The sequence below is a fragment of the Crassostrea angulata genome, chromosome 2 (genome assembly GCF_025612915.1).
Source record: "Crassostrea angulata isolate pt1a10 chromosome 2, ASM2561291v2, whole genome shotgun sequence".
NCBI lineage: Eukaryota > Metazoa > Mollusca > Bivalvia > Ostreida > Ostreidae > Magallana > Magallana angulata.
In genome coordinates, this window is record NC_069112.1 from 78,067,442 (window position 1) to 78,093,407 (window position 25,966).

Sequence of the window (25,966 nt, forward strand, 5' to 3'; positions counted from 1 at the left end):
CGAACCAGGGCTGCATTTTACAAAAGAACTTATGACTTACGACCAAATTGATGAATGCTAATTAGTCACCAACTAATCGATGAATTATTCTTTTGGCTGGAAAATATAATTATGGGAATTGAAGTATTTTTAAACAAATGGTTTTATGTCAATTTGGTTCTCTAAAGATCATCTTACGAGGCTGTAAATATTTACGACTTTGTCGTAAGTCCTTTTGTAAAATGCAGCACAGATTTTTTTAATTTTTTTGGTCCACAGAAATAGGTACATGCATTGACAACTTGTCATTTATTTCAAAAAGACTTAAGTTATATTAAATATTACTCAAATAATTTTGGGAAAAGAAAATTTACATGCAACATGTTGAAGGGAGATAACTCACTGTCTTTCCAAGCTGGCAATTTCCTGGGCTGTGTTTTACAAAAGAACTTACGACTTACGACCAAATTAATGAATGCTAATTAAACACCAACTAATCAATGAATTATTCTTATGGCTGGAAAATATAATTATGGGAATTGAAATATTTATAAACAAATGGTTTTATGTCAATTTTGTTCTTTAAAGATCATTTTACGAGGCTGTAAATATTTACGACTTTGTCGTAAGTCGTCGCGCATAAAAGTGTGTTTACAGTATTCTAATGGTACGTCAACAACCAATAAAAGTCGGTTTACAGTATTCTAATGGTACGTCAACAACCAATAAAAGTGTGTTTACAGTATTCTAATGGTACGTCAACAACCAATAAAAGTGTGTTTACAGTATTCTAATGGTACGTCAACAACCAATAAAAGTGTGTTTACAGTATTCTAATGGTACGTCAACAACCAATAAAAGTGTGTTTACAGTATTCTAATGGTACGTCAACAACCAATAAAAGTGTGTTTACAGTATGCTAATGGTACGTCAACAACCAATAAAAGTGTGTTTACAGTATTCTAATGGTACGTCAACAACCAATAAAAGTGTGTTTACAGTATTCTAATGGTACGTCAACAACCAATAAAAGTTGGTTTACAGTATTCTAATGGTGCGTCAACAACCAATAAAAAGTGGTTTACAGTATTCTAATGGTGCGTCAACAACCAATAAAAGTTGGTTTACAGTATTCTAATGGTACGTCAACAACCAATAAAAGTTGGTTTACAGTATTCTAATGGTACGTCATCAACCAATAAAAGTCGGTTTACAGTATTCTAATGGTACGTCAACAACCAATAATTCCTCTGTTTAGATGAATTTATTTTTTGTAAATTTGAATAAAGCAAACTAAGATACCTTTTTTACTTTTTTTATAAAATTATATAATGATATCTTACCTGGTCTGAAATCTTCCTTATCTTAAGTCAAAGCGTGTTTCTCTAATGTCAATTTCAGAACCGTATTTTTTTAATTCTTGACCCAGTCTGACTCAGACGTTCCCAAAACAGGGAATCGATCTTTGTGTGTGAATATGTTATTCTTTTGTTTTCTTTTTCTAATTACGGAATGAGTTTACAACAGTAGCAACACCTTCACAGATTTCTAACCACACACGTGTAGACCTGACAGTTTGCTATCGGTGTACTTGTAAAATCGTAATGAAATATAGTTTAGCAAGCTGTGCATAATTATTGTATAATATGTTTTCTTTTAAATAATAATGATATATAAAATATTGATAAGAATTATTCATGGTAAAGTATTAAGTACAGTTCAGCAGATTTCTACATAAGTGAAGCGTCATTTTCCCACCATTTGTTGACGCGAGAGGAGACATAACTCTTAACAATCAATTTGTGGCAATGTAAGTGTTGTGTTTGTGTGTGTTTGCTACGGATATGAAAAAAACCTGACGATTTCCTCACAAGTTCGGTGTTAATAACTTGAAAATCAGCTAAACAGAGAAAAAGTTCAATTAATTTCAAAGTCAGATATACGGGGTAAATCATTTTTATTTTTGTTTACAGCGGGGGTCATTTTTCAATGTCGATTATTTCTCTTTAGTTTAACATTAAGAAAATTAACCCCAGGGTTTTTTTTCTTCAATAAAACAAATCAAATAATACTACAGCAAGGGGGTCATTCACACATGTACGTCGAAAAACTACCCACGGTCATTATTCTAGGGGGATCATTATTTTTCGTTACACCGGCTGGGAATAATATCTAGAGAACATTTCCTCTATTTCAATTAATTGTTTCTGATTTGTTTATTCGTAAACGGTGATGTAAATAGCTTTTCGCGACTCCTTAACAAGGCGACGTCATAAAAGCAAATCAGTCAAGACTACCCAAGCTTAGTTAGAAGCGCAATACGACGGTTTGCTATTATAACGGATATAAGGATGTGGGAATTCCTGTGAACTAAAATCATGTAAAACATCTGTAACTTAATTCGTAACAGAATGTCAGAAGTGACGGTTTGATGCCTACAATGTTTCAAAAATAACTTTGCGCAAAATTGAAGGTGAATTTTGGTTTGTTTTTTATATTATTGTAAAGTTTTGAGTTCTTTCTAATTTGGCTGCTCTACTTAAGCTATGATGAATAAATCATTTTCTCAATGACAAATTTAAATCAACAGTACACTATTCCTTATTTTTCTCTAGAGCGCTAACGCTTGCCACTGCGCTCTTATGTATAACCCATAGGCGTCGGAACCGGGGGGGGGGGGGGCTAGGGGGAAACAATATGTTATGGTAGGTAAGATTGTTTGTTTTGGAAGTAAAGGTCCCCCCCTGGATTAGGATTTTCATGATTTTGGGAATTAGGTTTTTTTCTCTTAATATTTCTGAGGACCAGTCTAGCCCCCTACTTTCAATTTGCTTCCGACGCCAGTGTAACCGCACTATAAGAGTGCACAACCCCGAATGAAATATAGATATTCCCAAGTCGACTATCAAATAGGTACAAAGCTTTATTTTCAAGTCTCAAAAGCCTTATTCAGGCACGTAAGATCTATCTTTTACTATAACATCATTTTTCCTCGATCTCCACTTGGCGACTTCAACTCCAAAAATGACTCCTAGAGTTCCTGTCTCCGCTTTATATACCATTCTGTCACGTGACAAAAGTCTCGCAGAACAGTAAGGAGTTCAAAACAGGAGGGAATAAAACATACTCTAGAGAACTGAAAGGGGTTATTGATTTTCATTAACTACTTCCGTTTCATAAAAAAACAAATATTGACTGTATTTCCGGGCAACATTCATTATGTTAGCCCCCTTATTTCCTCCCTCGTTGGCTAATATTATCAATGTTGCCCTCAACCCCAGTCAATATTTGTATATTATCAACTATGATACAGACCCTGAAATGTGCTACTACACCTCATAAACGAACCGTTCCGTACCGTTCAAAAAGCGACCCATACCGTTCACGAAACGAACCGTGTAAAACGCATATAATATGCAATACCAGCCCCAAAACGGCAAAAAAAAAGAAAAAAAAAGCGTACAATACCAATAAGAGTGCAGCTTCCATATAAGGCTTATTAAGATAATGTCTTTCGATGAATACAGACGGATATAATCGCTGACCAGATAAGTTCAATGTTTGCTAGATTTTTTTATACGGGATTAGATGACATACTAAAACTTAACACTGTCATTTTTATTAAAACCGTCACAAAAATGTTTTATTTCCTTTCTTAGACTTTAATCATTTCTTTGGTTTTCGACTTAGAATTAGATGGCAGATTTTTTAAACATTGTTAAATATCGATGTTCACACAAATTCCTTGTAATACTATTTTGATTATTTTTATCAGATGTTTTAAACATTGTTTAACTTTTTAGAGGTCCGTGTTGCTCTGCTTTGGATTTGTATTTCGTTTTAAGGATTTTTGAGATAGTTGACAGTTTGTTATTGTCAGTTAAATCATACAGTGAGGGATGCCAACCAAATTATAAATATCGACACTAAAAGCAACTGACTTATTGTTTGTATCTAGTTGTATACATAATTATCGTAAGAAATATGTTACATGTACATCGTTTAACGGAATAACAAAAACCAATAGTCATTTTTTGACTATACACGGGTTGTTATTTCAGGTAAGAGAAGCGATGACGGGTTACATGTAAATGTGATCTGTGTATACAAACAAGTGTAAATAATCAATATTAAAAAGAATACAAATCCGTGCCAAAACACTTTATAACAGTCGATTTCAAGATTTCCAAACTGAAAATCATTGTTATTCTTATCATTAATTGAGTGTATTTTGTTTTTACATCGTCTGTTCATCAGGGGAATTTGATCGGCAGTAGTAATTGTAAGCAATAAATAATTATCATTCAGTGATTATATAAATTATGAATGAAGAAATAAAAAGATGCTTGTACAAATAACAACTAGCCGGAAATCAAGACAACGATAAAGGAAAACTAAAGAAATATCCTAATAAAGTTGGGTAAATTTTTCAAAGCAATTTTAAATAGATTAGAAACATTTAAAGACTTAAATACAGGTACATGTAGATGTATAGATATAAAAACTTAAGGTAAAATAACAAAAATATATCGGATTAAAGTCAGTTTTTAATCTATTTTAATAATTAAATTTATCCAAAATTAAATACAAATAATGTCAGACTAATCAAAATTTAACTATCCCCCGCTTCCCGATTTTCAACGAGTACACGTTTCACGCAACGTATCAACAAACTTAGGAACGGATGGAAGTTCTGATTTTAAGTTGATAATTTGAAATGCATTTGAAATATATGATATAAATTGAGGAATATTACCAGCTTGCTCAATTCAATGGGGCAAAAAACTAACCAAAATTCGAGATAATTCAAAGCATTCAGGCTACGCCTACCTCATTTATAAAACGCACAAATTGTTCACAAAACCTGCAACTGTTTTAGCAAAGCGTACCGTGCAAGAAGCTAAACCTACCGTTCACAAATCGAACCGTACCGTTTACAAAGCGAACTTTGCCGTTCATAAAATGACCCGTACCGTACACAAAGCGATCCGTACCGTTCACAAAATTACCGTTACCGTTCACAAAGCGAGCCTTGCCGTTCACAATATGAACCGTACCGTTCACAAAACGAACCGTACCGTTCACAAAATGACCGTTACCATTCACAAAGCGAGCCTTGCCGTTCACAATATGAACCGTACCGTTCACAAAACGAACCGTACCGTTCACTAAATGACCGTTACCATTCACAAAGCGTGCCTTACCGTTCACAATATGAATCGTACCGTTCACAAAACGAACCGTACCATTAACAAATGACCCGTACCATTCACAAAGCGAACCGTACCGTTCACAAAATGATCCGTACTGTTCACAAAGCGAACCGTACTGTTCACAAAATGACCGTTACCATTCACAAAGCGAGCCTTGCCGTTCACAATATGAACCGTACCGTTCACAAAACGAACCGTACCGTTCACGAAATGACCCGTACCATTCACAAACCGAACCGTACCGTTCACAAAACGAACCGTACCGTTCACAAGGCGAACCGTACTGTTCATAAAATGACCGTTACCTTTCACAAAGCGAGCCGTACCGTTCACAAAGCGTACCAAACCAAACCGTTCAACTGGTGTATAGGCCATTTCAGTCTTTAAATTATCATGTAATATGCTATAAAATTTCAGTTAATAGTATAATATCAAGGACCAAAAATAGACTTATGGAAAAATATTTGATAACCCATTATATTATGTAATCCCTAGATTGCTCTTTGCAGAATGGATGTTTTTATGCGAAATTGTATATAAAATAATGATCTCAAAATATTTTCCTTGTTTAAACTCTCCATAATTACAAATAATTGAATTGACATTTAATTTTCGATTCTGCTAAGTAAATAAGGGGATGTATATAAAAGATCGAATCTTGGTACTGGCCAGAGGTGTCCAAAATGATCTTCAAAATGTTCTTTGTTCTATATGTTATTGGAGTGAGAGAAGTGGCATGTTGTTGCTGTGAGTATATTATACTTAATCACATTTATTCTCTAGCAATTTAATGTTAACCGCAACATAATTGTTTAGTATTAGTACAGTTTTCTTTACTAAAGTAACGTGGATATTTTTTAAGCCAAGATATAAACAAAGTAATTGTAAGACTCATATTTAAAACAGAATAAGACATGTTCCTGTTATTGGAACTCTATTTTTATGTATAGTTGGGTGTCCCTTAGTAACAGAAGAAATGGCCAAGACCTGCATTACTACTGACCCGGAATGTGCCTCAGTGCCAGTTAGTGAGGGAAAATGTTTCAATGGATGCACTATAACATGTTTAAGTACGTAAAAAGGCTATTTTGACACTCCTCATTTGGTAAAATCATGTTATGGTTTTTTTTTTTCGTATTTGTTGAGATGTAATTTCATGGATGCGTAGGTTTTCAGGCACAGTAAAAAACACTAACTCTTTCAAAATTTGTTTTTGTCAAGGATGAAAATTCGGAGGGGGGGGGGGGGACCAACTACCAATACAACGAAATTCGAGCACTACGTATCCTTGGAAATGTTATCTTTTTTTTTAATTTAAGGAAATTGAACTTATCACGCGTTCTCACTTCCCTTTTTTATTGTTTCTTAGCTGTAAAGCTATGTTCCCTGTGCATGTCTTTTTCTGTATTTTAAAGGAATGCAAAGGTAGATTCGTTTTCCATGCAACGTTTCAGATAAAGCAATAGAATTTTTCTATAAAAAGTCTAGTAGAGCCCTAAATGAACTGTAGAATAATGAAACTGAAAATTTTAACAATTTCGAGCTTTTTTAAAGGGAAAACTCATTTATTTTTTTATTTAAAAAAAAAACCTTCTTGAAACAAAACAAAATTGCATGATCAATTAGAGCAAGATTATCTCTAGCTACTTATCTGTAGCTCTCAGTCTGAAAATATTTTGAATATTTCCATTTCTTACCAACCTGTACACAGGTTGGCCGAATACTCAACAAGACTAACTGGTTTGTTAATTTATCTTTAAGCGCTGCATTAAAACACTTGTATCGGCATTTCGCTAATTTTGAAAATGATTAATGAAATGAAAATGAATAAAGTTACCTCAAAAGGACTTTGGTCAATCCTCCTAACAAAAAAAAACCGTTCCACAGAGCCACCTGGTTTTCTTCTTTTTTGTTTCTTTTTTTTTTTAGGATCTCCGCATTAACAGTCTTTATATAAATGCACATAAATATAGTTCTTCGAGTACATAGAGTATTATATGGAAGATTTCCTTTTTGTCAGTATATTATACTAGTCACATCTTTCTCTAGCAAACTAATGTTAAATGCAAGATATATATAGCTGTTTAATATAAGAAACGATTTTCCTTACAGAAGTACAAAGCAATTTGTTTAAGCTGAGATAAAATCAAAGTAATTATAAGACTCAGGTCAAAAACAGAATAAAACATGGTCCTTTTATTGGCACACTATTTCTTCTATGTATAGCTAGGTGTCCCATGGTAACAGCAGATATGGCCAAGACCTGCATAACTACTGACCCGGAATGTGCTGCAGTGCCTCTGATGGAAAACAACTGCTTCAATGGATGCACTATAATCTGTTCAAGTAAGCCAGCAAGCTGTTTTGACATTCCTCATTCTGTAGACTCATTTACATTCGAGGCTTATTTTATTTTTTTTACTTATTTGTTGGGAAGTGATTTTACGGATGCGTAGGTTTTCAGTTTCAGTAAGAAAACTAGCTCTGTCAAACTTTGTTTTCGTCGAGGTTGCTTTGGTTTTTTGTTTTTTTTTTTCACTAGTATCATTATTGTTTTTTTTCTGTCATGTTTTCTCAAAAACGCTTCAGGCGTTTTCATGAAACTTTCAGATTTTATTATTAACAAAATCTGTTAGAAAATTACGCGCTATTTTTGGTCGTTACTTCCAGTCCCGAGATAAAAAGGATTTTATGTTATTATTTGTTCACGATTTTTCTAAAAAAAATATCAAAGATATAGAACTTTTAACATTTTCAGGGATGGTAGAAAGTGTCCTGCCGCAATGTCCTTTGCATATCAGAAAGCCTTCCGTCACTTCCGGTCGGCACCGGAAGGAAATAAAAAACTTAAAATATTACCTAGATTATGAACATTTGTTTTAAAATTGATCCAGCATTCTCGAGATTTTGGGCTTCAATGTCCTGAAGCGAGAGTCCGTGTACTTCAGTCGTTATAGTTGATGACTCCGGTTTAATGATATTGTTTTTTACTTATTTCAAGTTTTATTTAATCAAAAATTACAAAAGCATTTTTTTAAAGTAAAATATGTATTTATTTGAAATTCTTTTAAATGGGTAAATGTAATTTATTGAAGTGTTAAGAAATGATAGAAAAGAACAAATTTCCATATGGTCTAATTTATAAAGCTTTCAAATGGAAGACCTCTCGTTTTTGCAACAAGATAGCAATCGCGTCTAGTTTTTAGTCCCCTACCGGTTTCACCGGAGGGGACTAAACTTTCCTCTGCGTCCGTCAGTCCGTCTGTCGGTCCGTCCGTCCGTCTGTCTGTCCCACTTCAGTTGTCCACACTTTTTTTCTTTATGCGTTTGAGGAATAATACTAAATTTGCTGAACAGCTTCAAAATGTTACTACAGATCAAGTTTATACTTTTGTAGCGTCTGGTTGACATATTTCCGAGGAAAATAATTGTTTTATATTCCAATTTGTTAATGTTCGGGTTCGATATTCTGCATAACAGTGCGTTGTTTTCACAATTTCCACAAACCGGAAAGGGAAGTGTATTGCTTATGCAATACTCTCAGAATGCTTGTTTCATTTCCATATCAACGATGTAGTTTGATTTCCCTCTTCTTTTTTTTATCTCTGATTAAAGCATTACATCTTGTTTATAACAGTTTTGAAATAGATGTATGCGTTGAGGTTTTCAACGAATAATACAGACCGGTAGGGGACGTGCATTACTTATGCAATACTCTCAGAATGCTTTTTAATATTAATGTCTTCCGGTTTTTTGTTTTTTTTGTTTGTTTTTTTTTTCTTTTTCAATGTTATAATTATTGTTTATTTTTTCTGTCACTTTTTTAAAAAAAACGCATCCACCGATTTAATAAAAGTTTCAGATCCTAATTATGACAAAATTTGTCAAAAAATTATGCGTCTTTTTTGATCAGCACTTCCGGTCACGAGATAATAAAAGTTTTATGATTTTGCTTGTTGACAGTTTTTTTAAAAAAAATCAAAGAGTGATAGAACTGGTAGAGAGTCTTCAGCTGCAGTGCCCTTTCAATATCCAAACGTCTGCCATCACTTCTGGTCATCACCGAAAGAAAACGAAAAACCTTATTTTTCCAACTTGTTTGTCTTTTACAATTGTTAATGTTAATATTAGATAGAGACGCTTTAGAACATGAAATTTGTTTTAATTTCTTTTCAAATTGATCCACGCATTCTTGAGATTTGGGCTCCAAAGTCCTGAAGCTAGAGTCCGCGTAGCTCAGTCGTTAGAGTGGTGGACTTGTTCGGGTTCAGTTCTGAAGTGTTGTTTTTTAATTGTGTTTTGTTTATTGATTTCATCTTTAAAATGATGGATTTTAATGTTATCCGTTTTAGATTTACAATAAATTTTAGATATATTTAAAACATTCTTTCCAACAAAAACATAAAAAAGGGTGGAATACACATCGCAATGCATCCACCCCTCCTCTTCCAAAGATAGTAGGGCATATTGCTTAATTGATGTCCGTCTTTTTGTCTGTCTGTATGTCGGTGGAACAAACAACAGTTTTCTTTTTATTTTATCAACTTAAAGTACAGATTTATCATATAATTATTTCGCCCGTTCTTCTTTGGTTCAATGGAGGTATTTTAAGAAATATAATGCCCCTTCGACTTCTAATTAAACGCAGTTTCCGGTGGTTTTTTTTTTTAAAGGGGGGGGGGGGATTGGTCGCCGAGGTTGCACATACTGAATTGAAATTTGGTATACAGATTTATCATAAGAATATCTAGGTCAACTTTGATTCTAAGTACGATCAATCTATCTTTGACAGAGTTCTTACATGTATTTTGTTTTTGCAAGTTCCGTTTATTTTCTTAGCAGTGCGCAGCAATATAACGGTTTACTTTGTGGTTGCGCCGACCAGAAAGTACGGGAAATGTTAACTATAACATCACACAAAGCAACAATTCGTCATAAATGCTAGTATATAAAGTAATTACCGATTGTTATGGCTACGAAAACATTAAACTACATTGAAAATTACCTATACGTGCAACTTTGTAGTCAAATAAGTCAAACAGAAAATAAATATAAACAAATGACTGATCGCGGTGCACTTGTCTTTGACGTCATATTGTAAATTTTGACACATATTTTTGTGTAGAAAGATTTTTTAACATGGAAAAATGCATTTTTTAAATGAACAAGATGATCTTAAATCAATGATCATACCATTAAATACTATCTATTATGATTGTTTTGATTCGGCATGTTATTATCTTTAGAGCGTGTATTACATGTATTTCTTTTCTAGACTATTTACTGTACAAGTTCGTTGTGTAGGGTCATCGGGAAGCCGTTCTAAATCCGCTTTTTACAAGGGCATACACTAAACAGATCATTACGATCTTTTGGATATAAATTAAGGGAATGTTGAATTCATTACAAAGTGCTGCTGCTTCGATGAAATCAATCGAATGAATTAATAAATACGTAAAATATTTAAGGAAGGTCATATAAATTGTAACCGGAGCTCATCTCTTTGATATTTATTCTTATAAAAGATGAACTCTATACAAAGCAGCAGTAGAATTTAATTATCATTAGAATTTTTAATTCAAATAAGGGTAAGCCTTTGTAATATTTAAATTTGTCTATGACCTCCATTCGGAAGAATTATCAACACATGTCACGTGACTATCAATTCAGGGGAGCACACTAAGTGTCATACAAAGTAGAATTTATTATAATGTTTCATTTTATATAACATTTACATCATCATAAAATAACTTTACATTAATATTTTGTAATAACAGATGCATCGTTGTATGAACGTTTAAACCCACTAATATTTTCATAGTGAGCCTTAACAGTGCTGCATGTTTTACTAACGTTTTTTTCGGTTTGTTTTAGAGCTCAAGGTTGACGACCGCAACAGTACAACTGTAAAACCAGCAATGAAATGAATATTTACGGGATTGTAAAAGAGAAAAGAAGATAATTCAAAGAGTGCGGGAAAGTGTGTTTGGAAATAAATAAAACACACAAATATTATCAAAAGTTGATATGTTCCATTTAGTTTAGTTATTAATGACAAACAGCCGTGTATGCGTCCCACAAGTGCCATCCGTCATGTTTAAAACTGCTTGATCTGATATGTTGGTTATTAGTATTTATAAAGTATTAATTATCTTTACAATAAGTAGACGTTTACCTATTTACACCAGCAGAATCGATTTTCTTTCAAAATTCAAACTCATCTATATTGTAGCCTTATTAATCGACGAAACAAGCCAATGTGCACAATCCGCATAGCTTTCCCCAGATGGGTAGATGATCGTTTATTTTTGCCGTGGCTGGACAAAAAAGAATGCCTTAAATATGCTATATAATTTAATAAAGGACAACCCTCCCCCCCCCATACATACATACAAAGTTTTGTGAATCACTACACTCAGTCGAAATAACCTGAGAATGTATATACACCGTACAGCAGCTCCGCCACAGGTTTCATAGGTTACTCATTTTTACTCACTGTTTACATAATATATTCATTAAATACTATTCGACAACATATGAAATTTCAATCAACTCTATCAAACTATTAGAATCTGAGATACGGTGGCGATAATTAAACTCGGGCGAGTATGGTGTCCGGATAGGGCCATTATCGCGTTCAGATAAACTAGACATCGCGCTAACACACAACACGCCGTCGCGCTAACGCAACTTTGCACAACACGCCGTCACGCTAACGCAACTTTGCACAACACGCCATTATCAATGTTGCCCTCAACCCCAGTCAATATTTGTATATTATCAACTATGATACAGACCCTGAAATGTGCTACTACACCTCATAAACGAACCGTTCCGTACCGTTCAAAAAGCGACCCATACCGTTCACGAAACGAACCGTGTAAAACGCATGTAATATAATATATGCAATACCAGCCCCAAAACGGCAAAAAAGAGAAAAAAAGAAAAAAAAGCGTACAGTACCAATAAGAGTGCAGCTTCCATATAATGCTTATTAAGATAATGTCTTTTGATGAAAACAGACGGATATAATTGCTGACCAGATAAGTTCAATATTTGCTAGATTTTTTTTTATACGGGATAAGATAGCATACTAAAACTTGACGCTGTCATTTTTATTAAAACCGTCACAAAAAATGTTTTATTTCCTTTCTTAGACTTTAATCATTTCTTTGGTTTTCGACTTAGAACTAGATGGCAGATTTTATAAACCTTGTTAAATATCGATGTTCACAGAATTCCTTGTAATACTATTTTGATTTATTTTTATAAAATGATTTAAACATTGTTTATCTTTTTAGAGGTCCGTGTTGCTCTGCTTTGGATTTGTATTTCGTTTTAAGGATTTTTGAGATAGTTGACAGTTTGTTATTGTCAGTTAAATGCTACAGTGAAGAGGTGCCAACCAAATCATACAGTGAAGAGATGCCAACCAAATTATAAATATCAACATTAAAAGCAACTGACTTATTGTTTGTATCTAGTTGGGTACATATCGTAAGAGTTATGTTACATGTACATGTATAGTTTAACGGAATAACAAAAACCAATAGTCATTTTTTGACTATATACGGGTTGTTATTTCAGGTAAGAGAAGCGATGACGGGTTTCATGTAAAAGTGATCTGCGCATACAAACCAGTGCAAAACATTAGAAAAATCAATATTAAAGTGAATAAAAATCCGTGTCGAAACACTTTATAACAGTTGATTTCAAGATTTTCAAACTGAAAATCATTGTTTATCTTATCATTAATTGCGTGTATTTTGTTTTTACATCGTCTGTTCATCAGAGGAATTTGATTGGCAGTAGTACTTGTAGGCAATAAATAATTATCATTATAAAAATTATGAATAAAAAAAATAAAAAGATGCTTGTACAAATTACAACTAGCCGGAAATTAAGACAACGATAAAGGCAAACTAAAGAAATATCCTAATAAAGTCGGGTCAATTTTTCAAAGCAATTATAAATGGATTACAAACATTTAAAGACTTAAATACAGGTCCATGTAGATGCATAGATATAGAAACTTAAGGTGCTTGCTAGAATAGTCGACAGAGATCGCTGAATTAACAAAAATATATCGGATTAAAGTCAGTTTTTTAATCTATTTTCATAATTAAATTTATCTAAAATTAAATACAAATAATGTCAGACTAATCAAAGTTTAACTATCCTCCGCTTCCCGATTTACAACGAGTACACGTTTCACGCAACGTAACAACAAACTGGGGAACGGATGGAAGTTCTGATTTTAATTTGATAGAAATGCATTTGAAATATATGATATAAATAGAGGAATATTACCAGCTTGCTCAATTCAATGGGGCAAAAAACAAACCAAAATTCGAGATAATTCAAAGCATTCAGGCTACGCCTACCTCATTTATAAAACGCACAAACCCTTCACAAAGCATGCAACTGTTTTAGCAAAGCGTACCGTGCAAAAAGCTAAACCTATCGTTCAAAAAACGAACCGTACCGTTCACAAAGCGAACTTTGCCGTTCACAAAATGACCCGTACCGTACACAAAGCGATCCGTACCGTTCACAAAACGAACCGTGCCGTTCATAAAGCGAGCCTTACCGTTCACAATATGAACCGTACCGTTCACAAAACGAACCGTACCGTTCACAAAATGACCCGTACCGTTCACAAAGCGAACCATACCGTTCACAAAATGACCGTTACCGTTCACAAAGCGAGCCTTACCGCTCACAATATGAACGGTACCGTTCACAAAACGAACCGTACCGTACACAAAACGAACCGTATGGTTCACAAAATGACCCTACCATTCACAAAATGACCGTTACCGTTCACAAAGCGAGCCGTACCGTTTACAAAGCGTACCAAACCAAACCGTTTAACTGGTGTATAGCACATATCAGTCTGTAAATTATCATGAAATAGGCTATAAAATTTCAGTTAATAGTATAATATCAAGGACCAAAAATAGACTTATGGAAAATTATTTCATAACCCATTATATTATGTAATCCCTAGATTGCTCTTTGCAGAATGGATGTTTTTGTGCGAAATTGTATTTAAAACAATGATATCAAAATATTTTCCTTGTTTAAACTCTCCATAATTACAAATAATTGAATTGACATTTAATATTCTATTCTGCTAAGTAAATAAGGGGATGTATATAAAAGATCGAATCTTGGTACTGGTCAGAGATGTCCAAAATGATCTTCAAAATTTTCTTTGTTCTTTATGTTATTGGAGTGAGTGAAGTGGCATGTTGTTGCCGTGAGTATTTGATACTTAATCACATTTATTCTCTAACGATTTAATGTTAACCGCAACATAATTGTTTAATATTAGTACAGTTTTCTTTACTAAAGTAACGTGGATATTTTTTAAGCCAAGATATAATCAAAGTAATTGTAAGACTCATATTTAAAACAGAATAAGACATGTTCCTGTTATTGGAACTCTATTTTTATGTATAGTTGGGTGCCCCTTAGTAACAGAAGAAATCGCCAAGACCTGCATTACTACTGACCCGGAATGTGCCTCAGTGCCAGTTAGTGAGGGAGAATGTTTCAATGGATGCACTATAACATGTTTAAGTACGTAAAAAGGCTGTTTTGACACTCCTCATTTTTGTAAGATCATGTTATGGGGTTTTTTTTTCTTATTTGTTGAGATGTAATTTCATGGATGCGTAGGTTTTCAGGCACAGGAAAAAACACTAACTCTTTCAAAATTTGTTTTTGTCAAGGATGAAAATTCGGGGGGGGGGGGGGGGGACCAACTACCAATACAACGAAATTCAAGCCACTACGTATCCTTGGAAATGTTATCTTTTTTTTTTTAATTTAAGGAAATTGAACTTATCACGCGTTCTCACTTCCCTTTTTTATTGTTTCTTAGCTGTAAAGCTATGTTCCCTGTGCATGTCTTTTTTTCTGTATTTTAAAGGAATGCAAAGGTAGATTCGTTTTCCATGCAACGTTTCAGATAAAGCAATAGAATCTTTCTATAACAAGTCTAGTAGAGCCCTAAATGAGTTGTAGAAAAATGAAACTGAAAATATAAACAATTTCGAGCTTTTTTAAAGGGAAAACTCATTTATTTTTTTATTTTTTTTGTAAAAAAACCTTCTTGAAACAAAACAAAATTGTATGATCAATTAGAGCAAGATAATCTCTAGCTGCTTATCTGTAGCTCTCAGTCTGAAAATATTTTGAATATTTCCATTTCTTACCAACCTGTATACAGGTTGGCCGAATACTCAACAAAACTAACTGGTTTGTTAATTTATCTTTAAGCGCTGCATTAAAACGGTTGTATCGGCATTTCGCTAATTTTGAAAATGATTAATGAAATGAAAATGAATAAAGTTACCTCAAAAAGACTTCGGTCAATCCTCCTCAGAACAAACAAAACTGTTCCACAGAACCACCTGTTTTTTTTTTTTTTCTCTTCTTTTTTTTTTTAGGATCTCCGCATTAACAGTCTTTATATAAATGCACATAAATATAGTTCTTCGAGTACATAGAGTATTATATGGAAGATTTCCTTTTTGTCAGTATATTATACTAGTCATATCTTTCTCTATCAAACTAATGTTAAATGCAAGATATATATAGCTGTTTAATATAAGAAACGATTTTCCTTACAGAAGTACAAAGCAATTTTTTTAAGGTGAGATAAAATCAAAGTAATTATAAGACTCAGGTCAAAAACAGAATAAAACATGGTCCTTTTATTGGCACACTATTTCTTCTATGTATAGCTAGGTGTCCCATGGTAACAGAAGATATGGCCAAGACCTGCATAACTACTGACCCGGAATGTACTGCAGTGCCTCTGATGGAAAACAACTGCTTCAATGGATGCACTATAATCTGTTCAAGTAAGCCAACAAGCTGTTTTGACATTCCTCATTCTGTAGACTCATTTACATTCGAGGCTTATTTTATTTTTTTTACTTATTTGTTGGGAAGTGATTTTACGGATGCGTAGGTTTTCAGTTTCAGTAAGAAAAGTAGCTCTGTCAAAATTTGTTTTCGTCGAGGTTGCTTTGATTTTTTGTATTTATTTTCACTAGTATTATTATTGTTTTTTTCTGTCATGTTTTCTCAAAAACGCTTCAGGCGTTTTCATGAAACTTTCAGATTTTATTATTAACAAATTTTGTAATAAAATTACGCGCTATTTTTGGTCGTTACTTCCAGTCCCGAGATAAAAAGGATTTTATGTTATTATTTGTTCACGATTTTTCTAAAAAAAAATATCAAAGATGTAGAACTTTTAACATTTTCAGGGATGGTAGAAAGTGTCCTGTCGCAATTTCCTTTGCATATCAGAAAGCCTTCAGTCACTTCCGGTCGGCACCGGAAGGAAACAAAAAACTTAAAATATGACCTAGATTATGAAAATTTGTTTTAAAATTGATCCAGCATTCTCGAGATTTTGAGCTTCAATGTCCTGAAGCGAGAGTCCGTGTACCTCAGTCGTTATAGTTGACGACTCCGGTTTAATATTATTGTTTTTTACTTATTTCAAGTTTTATTTAATCAAAAATTACAATAGCAATTTTTTAAAGTAAAATATGTATTTATTTGAAATTCTTTTAAATGGATAAATGTAATTTAATGAAGTGTAAAGAAATGATAGAAAAGAACAAATTTACATTTGGTCTATTTTATAAAGCTTTCAAACGGAAGACCTCTCGTTATTGCAACAAGATAGCAATCGCGTCTAGTTTTTAGTCCCCTTCCGGTTTCACCGGAGGGGACTAAGCTTTCCTCTGCGTCCGTCAGTCCGTCTGTCGGTCCGTCCGTCCGTCCGTCCGTCTGTCTGTCCCACTTCAGTTGTCCACACTTTTTTCTTTATGCGTTTGAGGAATAATGCGAAATTTGCTGAACAGCTTCAAAATGTCAAACTACAGATCAAGTTTATACTTTTGTAGCTTCTGGTTGACATATTTCCGAGGAAAATATTTTTTTTATATTCCAATTTGTTAATGTTCGGGTTCGATATTCTGCATAACAGTGCGTTGTTTTCACAATTTCCACAAACTGGAAGGGGACGTGTATTGCTTATGCAATACTCTCAGAATGCTTGTTTCATTTCCATATCAAAGATGTAGTTTAAATTCCCTCTCTTCTTTTATCTCTGATTAAAGCATTACATCTTGTTTATAACAGTTTTGAAATAGATGTATGCTTCGAGGTTTTCATAGAATAATACAGACCGGTAGGGGACGTGCATTGCTTATGCAATACTCACAGAATGCTTGTTAATATTAATGTCTTCCGTTTTTTTTTTTTTTTTTTTTTTTTAATGTTATAATTATTGTTTATTTTTTCTGTCACGTTTTTTTTTAAAATGCATCAGCCGATTTAATAAAAGTTTCAGATCCTAATTATGACAAAATTTGTCAGAAAATTATGCGTCTTTTTTGATCAGCACTTCCGGTCACGAGATATTAAAAGTTTTATGTTTTTGCTTGTTCACAGTTTTAAAAAAAATATCAAAGAGTGATAGAACTTTTCAGGGATGGTAGAGAGTCTTCAGCTGCAGTGCCCTTTCAATATCCGAACGTCTGCCGTCACTTCCGGTCATCACCGAAAGAAAACGAAAAACTTTACTTTTCCAACTTTTTTGTCTTTTACAATTGTTAATGTTAATATCAGATAGAGACGCTTTAGAATATGAAATATGTTTTAATTTGTTTTCAAATTGTTCCACGCATTCTCGAGATTTGGGCTCCAAATTCCTGAAGCTAGAGTCCGCGTAGCTCAGTCTTTAGAGTGGTGGACTTGTTCGGGTTCAGTTCGCAAGTGTTGTTTTTTAATTGTGTTTTGTTTATTGATTTCATCTTTAAAATGATGGATTTTAATGTTATCCGTTTTAGATTTACAATAATTTTTAGATATATTTAAAAGATTCTTTCCAACAAAAACATAAAAAAAGGGCGGAATACACATCGCAATGCATCCACCCCCTCCTCTTCCAAAGATAGGAGGGCATAATGCTTAATTGTTGTCCGTCTTTTTGTCTGTCTGTATGGTGGTGGAACATACAACAGTTTTCTTTTTATTTTAACAATTCAAAATTCAGATTTATTATATAATTTTTTGGCTCGTTCTTTTATGGATCAATGGAGGAATTTTTAGAAAAATTATGCCCCTTGGACTTCTAATTAAACGCAGTTCCCGGTGGGTTTTTTTTTAAGGGGGGGGGGGGGGGTTGGTCGCCGAGGTTGCACATACTGAATTGAAATTTGGTATACAGATTTATCATTAGAATATCTAGGTCAACTTTGAACTTTGATTCTAAGTACGATCAATCTATTTTTGACAGAGTTGTGCTTTTTGGCCTAAAAAAATTCTTACATGTATTTTGTTTTTACAAGTTTCGTTTATTTTCTTAGCAGTGCGCAGCAATATTACGGTTTACTTTGTGGTTGCGCCGACCAGAAAGTACGGGAAATGTTAACTATAACATCACACAAAACAACAATTCGTCATAAATGCTAGTATATTAAGTAATTACCGATTGTTATGGCTACGAAAACATTAAACTACATTGAAAATTACCTATTCGTGCAACTTTGAAGTCAAATAAGTCAAACAGAAAATAAATATAAACAACTGACTGATCGCGATGCACTTGTCTGTGACGTCAAACTGTAAATTTTGACGCATATTTTGTGTAAAAAAGGCGTATAAAGCATTTTTAACATGGACAAATGCATTTTATAAATGAACAGAAGATAATCTTAAGTCAATGATCATACCATTAAATAGTATCTATTATGCTTGTTTTGATTCGGCATGTTATTATTCTTAGAGCGTGTATTACATGTATTTCTTTTCTAGACTATTTACTATACAAGTTCGATGTGTAGGGACATCCGGAAGCCTTTCTAAATCCGCTCTTTACAAGGGCATACACTTAACAGATCATTACGATGTTTTGAATATAAATTAAGTGAATGTTGAATTCATTAAAAAGTGCTGCTGCTTCGATGAAATCGATCGAATGAATTAAGAAATACGTAAAATATTAGGCGAAGGTCATATAAATTCTAACCGGAGCTCATTTCTTTCATATTTATTATAATTAAAGAACTCTATACAAAGCAGCATCACTTTTCATAATCTATTAGAAAACTAGAATTTAATTATTATTAAAAATTTTAATTCAAATAAGGGTCTGCCCTTGCAATATTGAAATTTGTCCATGACCTCCATTCGGAAGAATAATCGACATATGTCACGTGACTATCAATTCAGGGGAGCACACAAAGGCCTATAAAAAAATTAAAAAAATGTGTGTTTAGGGTAACACTAAAGAAAAATTATGTTAGGTAGGTATGGATTTTTTTTTATTTTATCATATTTTTTCTGCATGAACCCTAAGAATGTTTGTTTGCCTCATATTTAAAAACGGATTTTTAAAAGAAATGATATGAAATTCACAATCGGATAAAAACAGACCTTTAAGAATGGTAGGAGCTTTTGCATTGCATCAGCCATTAATAAGCCCGGATGATAACGTTAAAAAATTGTGCGATGTATTCCGAGTGTATTCCGAATGGAGAAAAGATGTAAACATTTCCCATTATAGATCTCCGTAAGAAAATTGTTTGCGTTCCTGTGAAATTTTATGAGTAAAAAAGGGATAATTGTTCAATGAAGATATCTTTGATTTATTCCCTTTCATCGATTTCAATTGAATTTCTTTCACGGGTATGTGTATTTTTATTAAAAATCATCAAAAAGCTATGGAAGCAACAACTCGGGACAGACTATAGACGTTTCACAAACTCTAGGCCATTTGTAACGCTCCTGCGCATGAGTGAGGAAAAACCTAGCATTGAAAACACGGTGAAAGAACAGTTTGTTTACAAATTAGAATCACGTTTTTCATGTCTAAAATTAGATAATTATTATATCAGTTGATACCCGAAGCATTTTTATTCCGTTATTCATTAATGTAGAAAGATATACATTTCTAATTATGTGTAATAAACATGATAAATATGAAACACTATTTTAGAATCAACGACACGGTAAAACGAGTGGTGACCCCCTTTCCTGAGGGATGCATGTATTGAGAGTGTTTATTTATTCTTTATTCAAAAATTCCTCTTAACGAAAATCCACTTGTGGTTCATAACTTATAAAGACATGAAACACATGGATCACGTACGAACCTGACTAGCAAGACTCCTACAACTTCATGATGAAAACTTAAGTTTAATTCGGCTTTAATTCTTATTCAAGCAATCTACATGGTCTCCGATGACAATCTTCCCTTTGTTCCTATCCTTGTCAGTTTGTATCTTTTTACTTTCTTCGCCAAATCTTTCAAACTTAACGGTATTACGGGTATACCTTTTTTTCTCGCCGTCACCACTGTTGTTGTGATAGACTGAGCGTGGCATCAAGTGGTCGATTTAAGGCGGGGTTTAATCAAATGCTGTATTTATTGTGGACGCGAAAATGATTATAAGAATTATTCATTAATTTCTATATCTTTTTAACCCGATTGATATAAACTGCGTAATTTATTGTGAAAATATATCTTTATATAACATATTGAAATAAATCAATCAATCAAATATTTCTATATTTCATATTTCATATGCCCTTTAAACAACGTTTGTACACATGTAGATAGATGTTTAAAAGAAAATATAATATATACCAGGTAAATTTTGATAGTAATATAATTAAGACCTTACTGTTATTTCAATCTTATAATATATAATTAGTTTGGTTCTCGATGTGTTTTATCTGGTTAATTCTAAATAAAGTAACCAGTCGCTTCACGTACATTCAACAGTCTTAGATCAAATGATGAGTTTATTTTACAGTTCTTGGCATTTCTGGATTAAATTTTGTGGGTTTAAGATACAGTTCTTGCGGTATTTTACATGACCGCAATTTTGAGGCACGTGAATTATTGTTTTAAAATGAAAGAACATTCAACATAAGCGTCGAAACCGGGGATGGGGGTTGGCATCCGCCTTTTTTTAAAAGTTAGACATATGAGCATCCCAATAATCTTTTTTTTCTGCTTCTCAAGGTTTCTGATAAGGCCTTCACAACCCCCAAATTTCAATTTGCTTAAATTCTGACGTCACTGATTCCACATATCAAACTACCAATCAGCACTAAGAAGGTTTTACAATAAATTAAAGCAGGAAATGTTACAAATAAACAAACTAACAAACAAAAAAGGATGTACGTTTTTTTCAATATTTCCCCGAAATTCCAAAGTTGTTTAAATCTCATAAAAATACTATATAAATACATTAATAAATATCATCTTGAATTTGTGACTGTGTATCTAAAAAAGATATGACTTTGAATGTTAGTATATTTTGGCAAAATATTGCTGAAATTGTATACCGAGTACTTTGGGATTTATTTTACATTCTCGTCTATATTGTAGCCTTATTAATCTGTTATGTCCACAATCCGCATAGCTTTCCCCAGATGGGTAGATGATTGTTCATTTTGCCGTATTTTGACAAAACAAATGCATTAAATATGCTAAATATTTTAATAAAGGACTAAATCGTCGCCCCCCCCCCATTTAAATACAAAGTTTTGGAAATTCTGTGAATCACTACAATAACAATTAAATATACACAGTACATACTTTTTATACAAAGCGGCTCCTCCACAGGTTTCACAGGTTACTCATTTTTACTCATTTTTTACATAATTTGTTCACTAAATACTTTTTGGCAACAGCAACATTTGAAATTTCAATCAACACTATCCAACTTTTAGAATCTGAGATACGGTGGCGATAATTAAATTCGGGAGAGTAATAAAGGGGTGTGTGTGTGGGGGGGGGGGGGCTTCATTATGCAACTTTAAGGTATACGGCAAAGTGTCCCAGATTTGGCAATCGCAAAGCATTGTACGTTCATGCACCTTTGAATAAACCGGAACAAGAATGCTCTACTTGTCCAATGACGAAATGTTATTGGTGTTCGATACGAGTGCATATGTTTGGTAAATTGGTAGTACATGTCAAATCTTAATCATATATTATTCTGTATGAAGATTTATTCCCATCAGGAAACACATTATTTCCCGGGGCAACACAGGAGGCAAATATTACTTTTTGAGGAAAGTTTATATTCATATTTCCCAAATGTTCATGCAATAATTTGTTTTTTATGCCGAATGACAGATAATAATAATCGATTAACAACTTTTATAAAGAATGAACGTCGTAAATGGTTACCTGTCCGGTTTCATTGTACGTGAATTTCTCATTGTATTGTGTTGACATAATCCGAGAAAATAACGTTAATCATGTACTTTATCGGCATGCTCATCCTCTGGATTATTCATACGCATTGTAGAAAATGTCATTTGGCTTCCGAAGGATATAATGAAAACCATAACAAAGACAAGGAAATATGAAGTTTTATTGCCCTGTCACGTGATTGTCTAGAATCAATCAGATAAAGCGTTACATAGAATTATTATAATGAGATATCAGAACAATATAGAGTGAAGATATGAATACTATTTTATCAAGTTTTTTTTTTTTTTTTTTTTTTTCAGAAATATTCAATGTGCTTATATCTACTAATATAAGACAATAATAATATAAGATAATATAAGAGTCTTGGGTAAACGTTTGTTTTGCTTTGCGAATGTACTGATTTGAAAAAGTCTAAATTAGATGTTTTTTATATCCACAGGTAAAGACCACCATGTTGTGAGCATACATCTTGTTGGCGTCTGTTGTAACGACCCTGGCCCTACACGGGAATTATATAGATCGATTTCAAATGCAGATGTTGAACAAAGTGACAAAAACATGTGTTGTTTTGAGAACAGTCAAGATTTGTACAGAAACATTTACATTGTCAACATCCAAGCTATCTCCATTATATGGCTTATGTTGGGCTAGATATGGCGTCCCCATCAGAATGGGTCGTGCGTTCATCTACAACAAGTCATTAATAATTGTTCATTAATAAATATCATAAAGTGTATTATCATGATAGAGCTAAATGTTAAAATGAAAAAAAAGGTTTTAACTTAAGTCTGTTCAAATATATATGATTGCAGCACATTTACACTTTTTGATTAAAATACACATTACTGTTTAAAAAGTGAAACTGAAATAGATGAAAGTATTAACATCATTCAAATAATGTCATTCATACATTATCATTTTTCGTTCGGAAGAAATCCCATAAACAAAATAAATGAGATTTCTTACGAACATTTATAACAGTAATTGTTAACATATTTTCTCCAATCAGAGGTGACTCGAAATACCTTCACTATTTTTCAAAGGTACCATGCGGATCCGTTGCAATATAAAATCCCCGTAAACATGACATTTTATAGCTACAAGTCCGATAAGCTAAAAAGGGTGCTTAAAACTATTTGAAATTGTTTGCACATTTGAATGAACATCATTTAAAACGTGATTCATTTACAAAAATCGAGTAATAAAGGGGCATGGTCACGATTTTGGTCATTTTGATTTACAAAAGCAGAATTCCACTTGTCATTTCCTATCGCCCCGCCCTTAAGAACATCAACAACATCCTTAGAATAAGCTGCCCATTCTTTACACTACCGAAAGAATGACCGATCTTTTCAAGGATCCGCCAATGGCTGCGTTTAAACGCCCGAGGATCTTCAAGGACATGGTATTGAGGGCGAGATTAGACAACCCGTTGCCAAATGGTGGTTTTAAAACATTTCCGATGCGAGATGCCTTTTGTACAAACACAGCGACAAAGCGGACAGTTTTAAAATTCTAATCGCTCGTCGCAAACACAAGATATTCCGCAACAGGTCTTGCTGCACAGATAACTGCATCTATCTCATTAGTTGCAAAGGTTGCTCTCAGCGAAACGTTGATGAAACAGGCGACCTCCGCAGAAGGATCAATAACCATCGCTCTACCATAAAAAAAATCATCAAACAAAAATCCAGGAGCCCGTCGGCTAACATTTACGAGTGGCCACAAATGGGAAGACACGACAGTAGTGTTTATTTACCATAATTCTCATTTGACAGACGCTGAGAGGAAAAGCAAGGAAAAGAATTGGATGCACAGACTTAAATCATTCAAACCTGTTGACATGAACAAACAAACGAACTTCACTAAATTGAACGTCTCCTAGCCCTACATCACCTGACACCAATACAGATTTTATCAAATCTGTCAACTACGCCTTTTTCAGTTATCAGTTTCCTTTGCTTGTTTATTTGTTAATAACTTCCTTTACTTGTTTATTTGTTAATAACTTTTTAAATCATTTCTTTATTAGGTCTTTCCACCTTTCAGGTGAAAGACCTTTTGTATTTCTTATGTTTTTAGGTCTTTCCACCTTTCAGGTGAAAGACCTTTTGTTTTTCTTATGTTTTTTATTATTATTATTATTATTCTTATTTTTTTTCTTCTCTTTTTTTCCAGGGACAGCTTTTTTATTTCAAGAGATATTGAAACAATTTTTTCTTTATGTTATTGGCCATTAAAAGTTATGGTACCAAACGACCCTTTGCTTGATAACTCCCAGAACTTACAAAGTTATTGCCCTTGTGTACGAAAAGCTTGTTATCGCTACTCCTCTGAAACCATAAGAGATAGAAACTTGGAACTTTTACCAATGTCTTCAGTACACTTAGAGGGTTCTCCAATCTATTCATACCGAAAGGATTTGAGCCCCCTCCCTTCTAGTAGTTATTGCCCCTGAAAGTATTTACATTTCTATAAAATCACTTCCAACTTTTTTATTATTTGTCATAGAGACTTCAGACCACTTGGGATGGAAGCGTCTACCTTGGCCGAACAAAATGACATAAAGGTCAAAGGTCAAGGTCATCTGGAAATCTCTTAATTAATGAGTCTTTAGATCTCTTTTGTTTAAGGTGGTAGAGAAAAACTTTTTCATGGAAGTAGTAGGACATCTTGAGACATTATAAAATATAGCCCCTTGGCTCCTTCCTTTAAATAGTTACAGAGTTATTACCCCTATTTACATAAAGCTTGTTATCGCTACTCCTCTGAAACCATAAGAGATAGAAACTTGGAACTTTTACCAATGTCTTCAGTACACTTAGAGGATTCTCCAATTTATTCATACCGAAAGGATCTGAGCCCCCCCCCCCCTTCTAGTAGTTATTGCCCCTGAAAGTATTTACATTTCAATAAAATCACTTCCAACTTTTTTATTATTTGTTATAGAGACTTCGGACCACTTGGGATTAAAGCATCTACCTTGGCTGAACAAAATGACATAAAGGTCAAAGGTCAAGGTCATCTGGAAATCTCTAAATTAATGAGTTTTTAGATCTCTTTTGTTTAGAGTTGTAGAGAAAAACTTTATCATGGATGTAGTAGGACATTCTAAGACATTTTAAAATATAGCCCTCTGACCCTTACCATGTAACAATAACAGAGTTATTGCCCCTATTGTACAAAATGCTTGTTATCGCTACTCCTAATTAACCGTTGGAGATAGAGACTTGAAACTTTTACTAATGTATTTAGTATATTGAGACGCTTCTTCAATCTATTCTTACCGACAGGGTCCAAAGTCCCTTTCTAGCAGTTATTGCCTCTGAAAGTTTCGAACATTCAATAAAAAACACAAATAACTTTTGAATCAATAATCATAGATACATCGGACCACTTGGTATTGAAGCGTCTACCTTGTCCGATGAAAATGACATAAAGGTCAAAGGTCAAGGTTAAGCAATAAAAAATTGCAAACTTAATCGTTTAACACTTTTTTAATGAAGTA

The 25,966-nt window shown here is 33.4% G+C and overlaps 2 protein-coding genes and 1 long non-coding RNA gene across 3 annotated transcripts in view; 2 read left to right on the forward strand and 1 right to left on the reverse strand.

Moving 5' to 3' along the window:
* Nucleotides 1-5,806: 5,806 nt before the first annotated feature.
* LOC128172238 (uncharacterized) lies at nucleotides 5,807-11,289 on the forward strand. Its single transcript, XM_052838034.1, has 4 exons — nucleotides 5,807-5,939; nucleotides 6,143-6,262; nucleotides 7,419-7,538; nucleotides 11,067-11,289. The coding sequence occupies exons 1-4, from the start codon at nucleotides 5,876-5,878 to the stop codon at nucleotides 11,117-11,119; spliced, it is 357 nt and encodes a 118-aa protein (XP_052693994.1). The 5' UTR covers nucleotides 5,807-5,875; the 3' UTR covers nucleotides 11,120-11,289.
* A 2,020-nt stretch (nucleotides 11,290-13,309) lies between these two features.
* Nucleotides 13,310-22,965, forward strand: LOC128172243 (uncharacterized). The gene is made up of 3 exons (XR_008242220.1): nucleotides 13,310-14,777; nucleotides 15,947-16,066; nucleotides 22,898-22,965. It is a non-coding gene; the product is annotated as an uncharacterized LOC128172243 (long non-coding RNA).
* Nucleotides 22,966-23,018: 53 nt separating this feature from the next.
* The window catches only part of LOC128172219 (uncharacterized), a 56,416-nt gene continuing 53,468 nt past the window's right edge, over nucleotides 23,019-25,966 (reverse strand). The window contains exon 3 of the mRNA XM_052838005.1: nucleotides 23,019-23,145. Within this exon, the coding sequence (XP_052693965.1) occupies nucleotides 23,096-23,145 (50 nt within the window). The 3' untranslated portion in view covers nucleotides 23,019-23,095. The remainder of the gene's footprint in view (nucleotides 23,146-25,966) is intronic.

What these genes read in the sequence shown, in the direction of transcription:
- LOC128172238 (XM_052838034.1), top strand. Translation starts at nt 5,876, where the DNA reads ATGATCTTCAAAATGTTCTTTGTTCTATATGTTATTGGAGTGAGAGAA. An exon ending in ATGCACTATAACATGTTTAA is followed by an intron (nt 6,263 to 7,418) that starts GTACGTAAAAAG and finishes TTCTATGTATAG; the next exon opens with CTAGGTGTCCCATGGTAACA. An exon ending in ATGCACTATAATCTGTTCAA is followed by an intron (nt 7,539 to 11,066) that starts GTAAGCCAGCAA and finishes GGTTTGTTTTAG; the next exon opens with AGCTCAAGGTTGACGACCGC.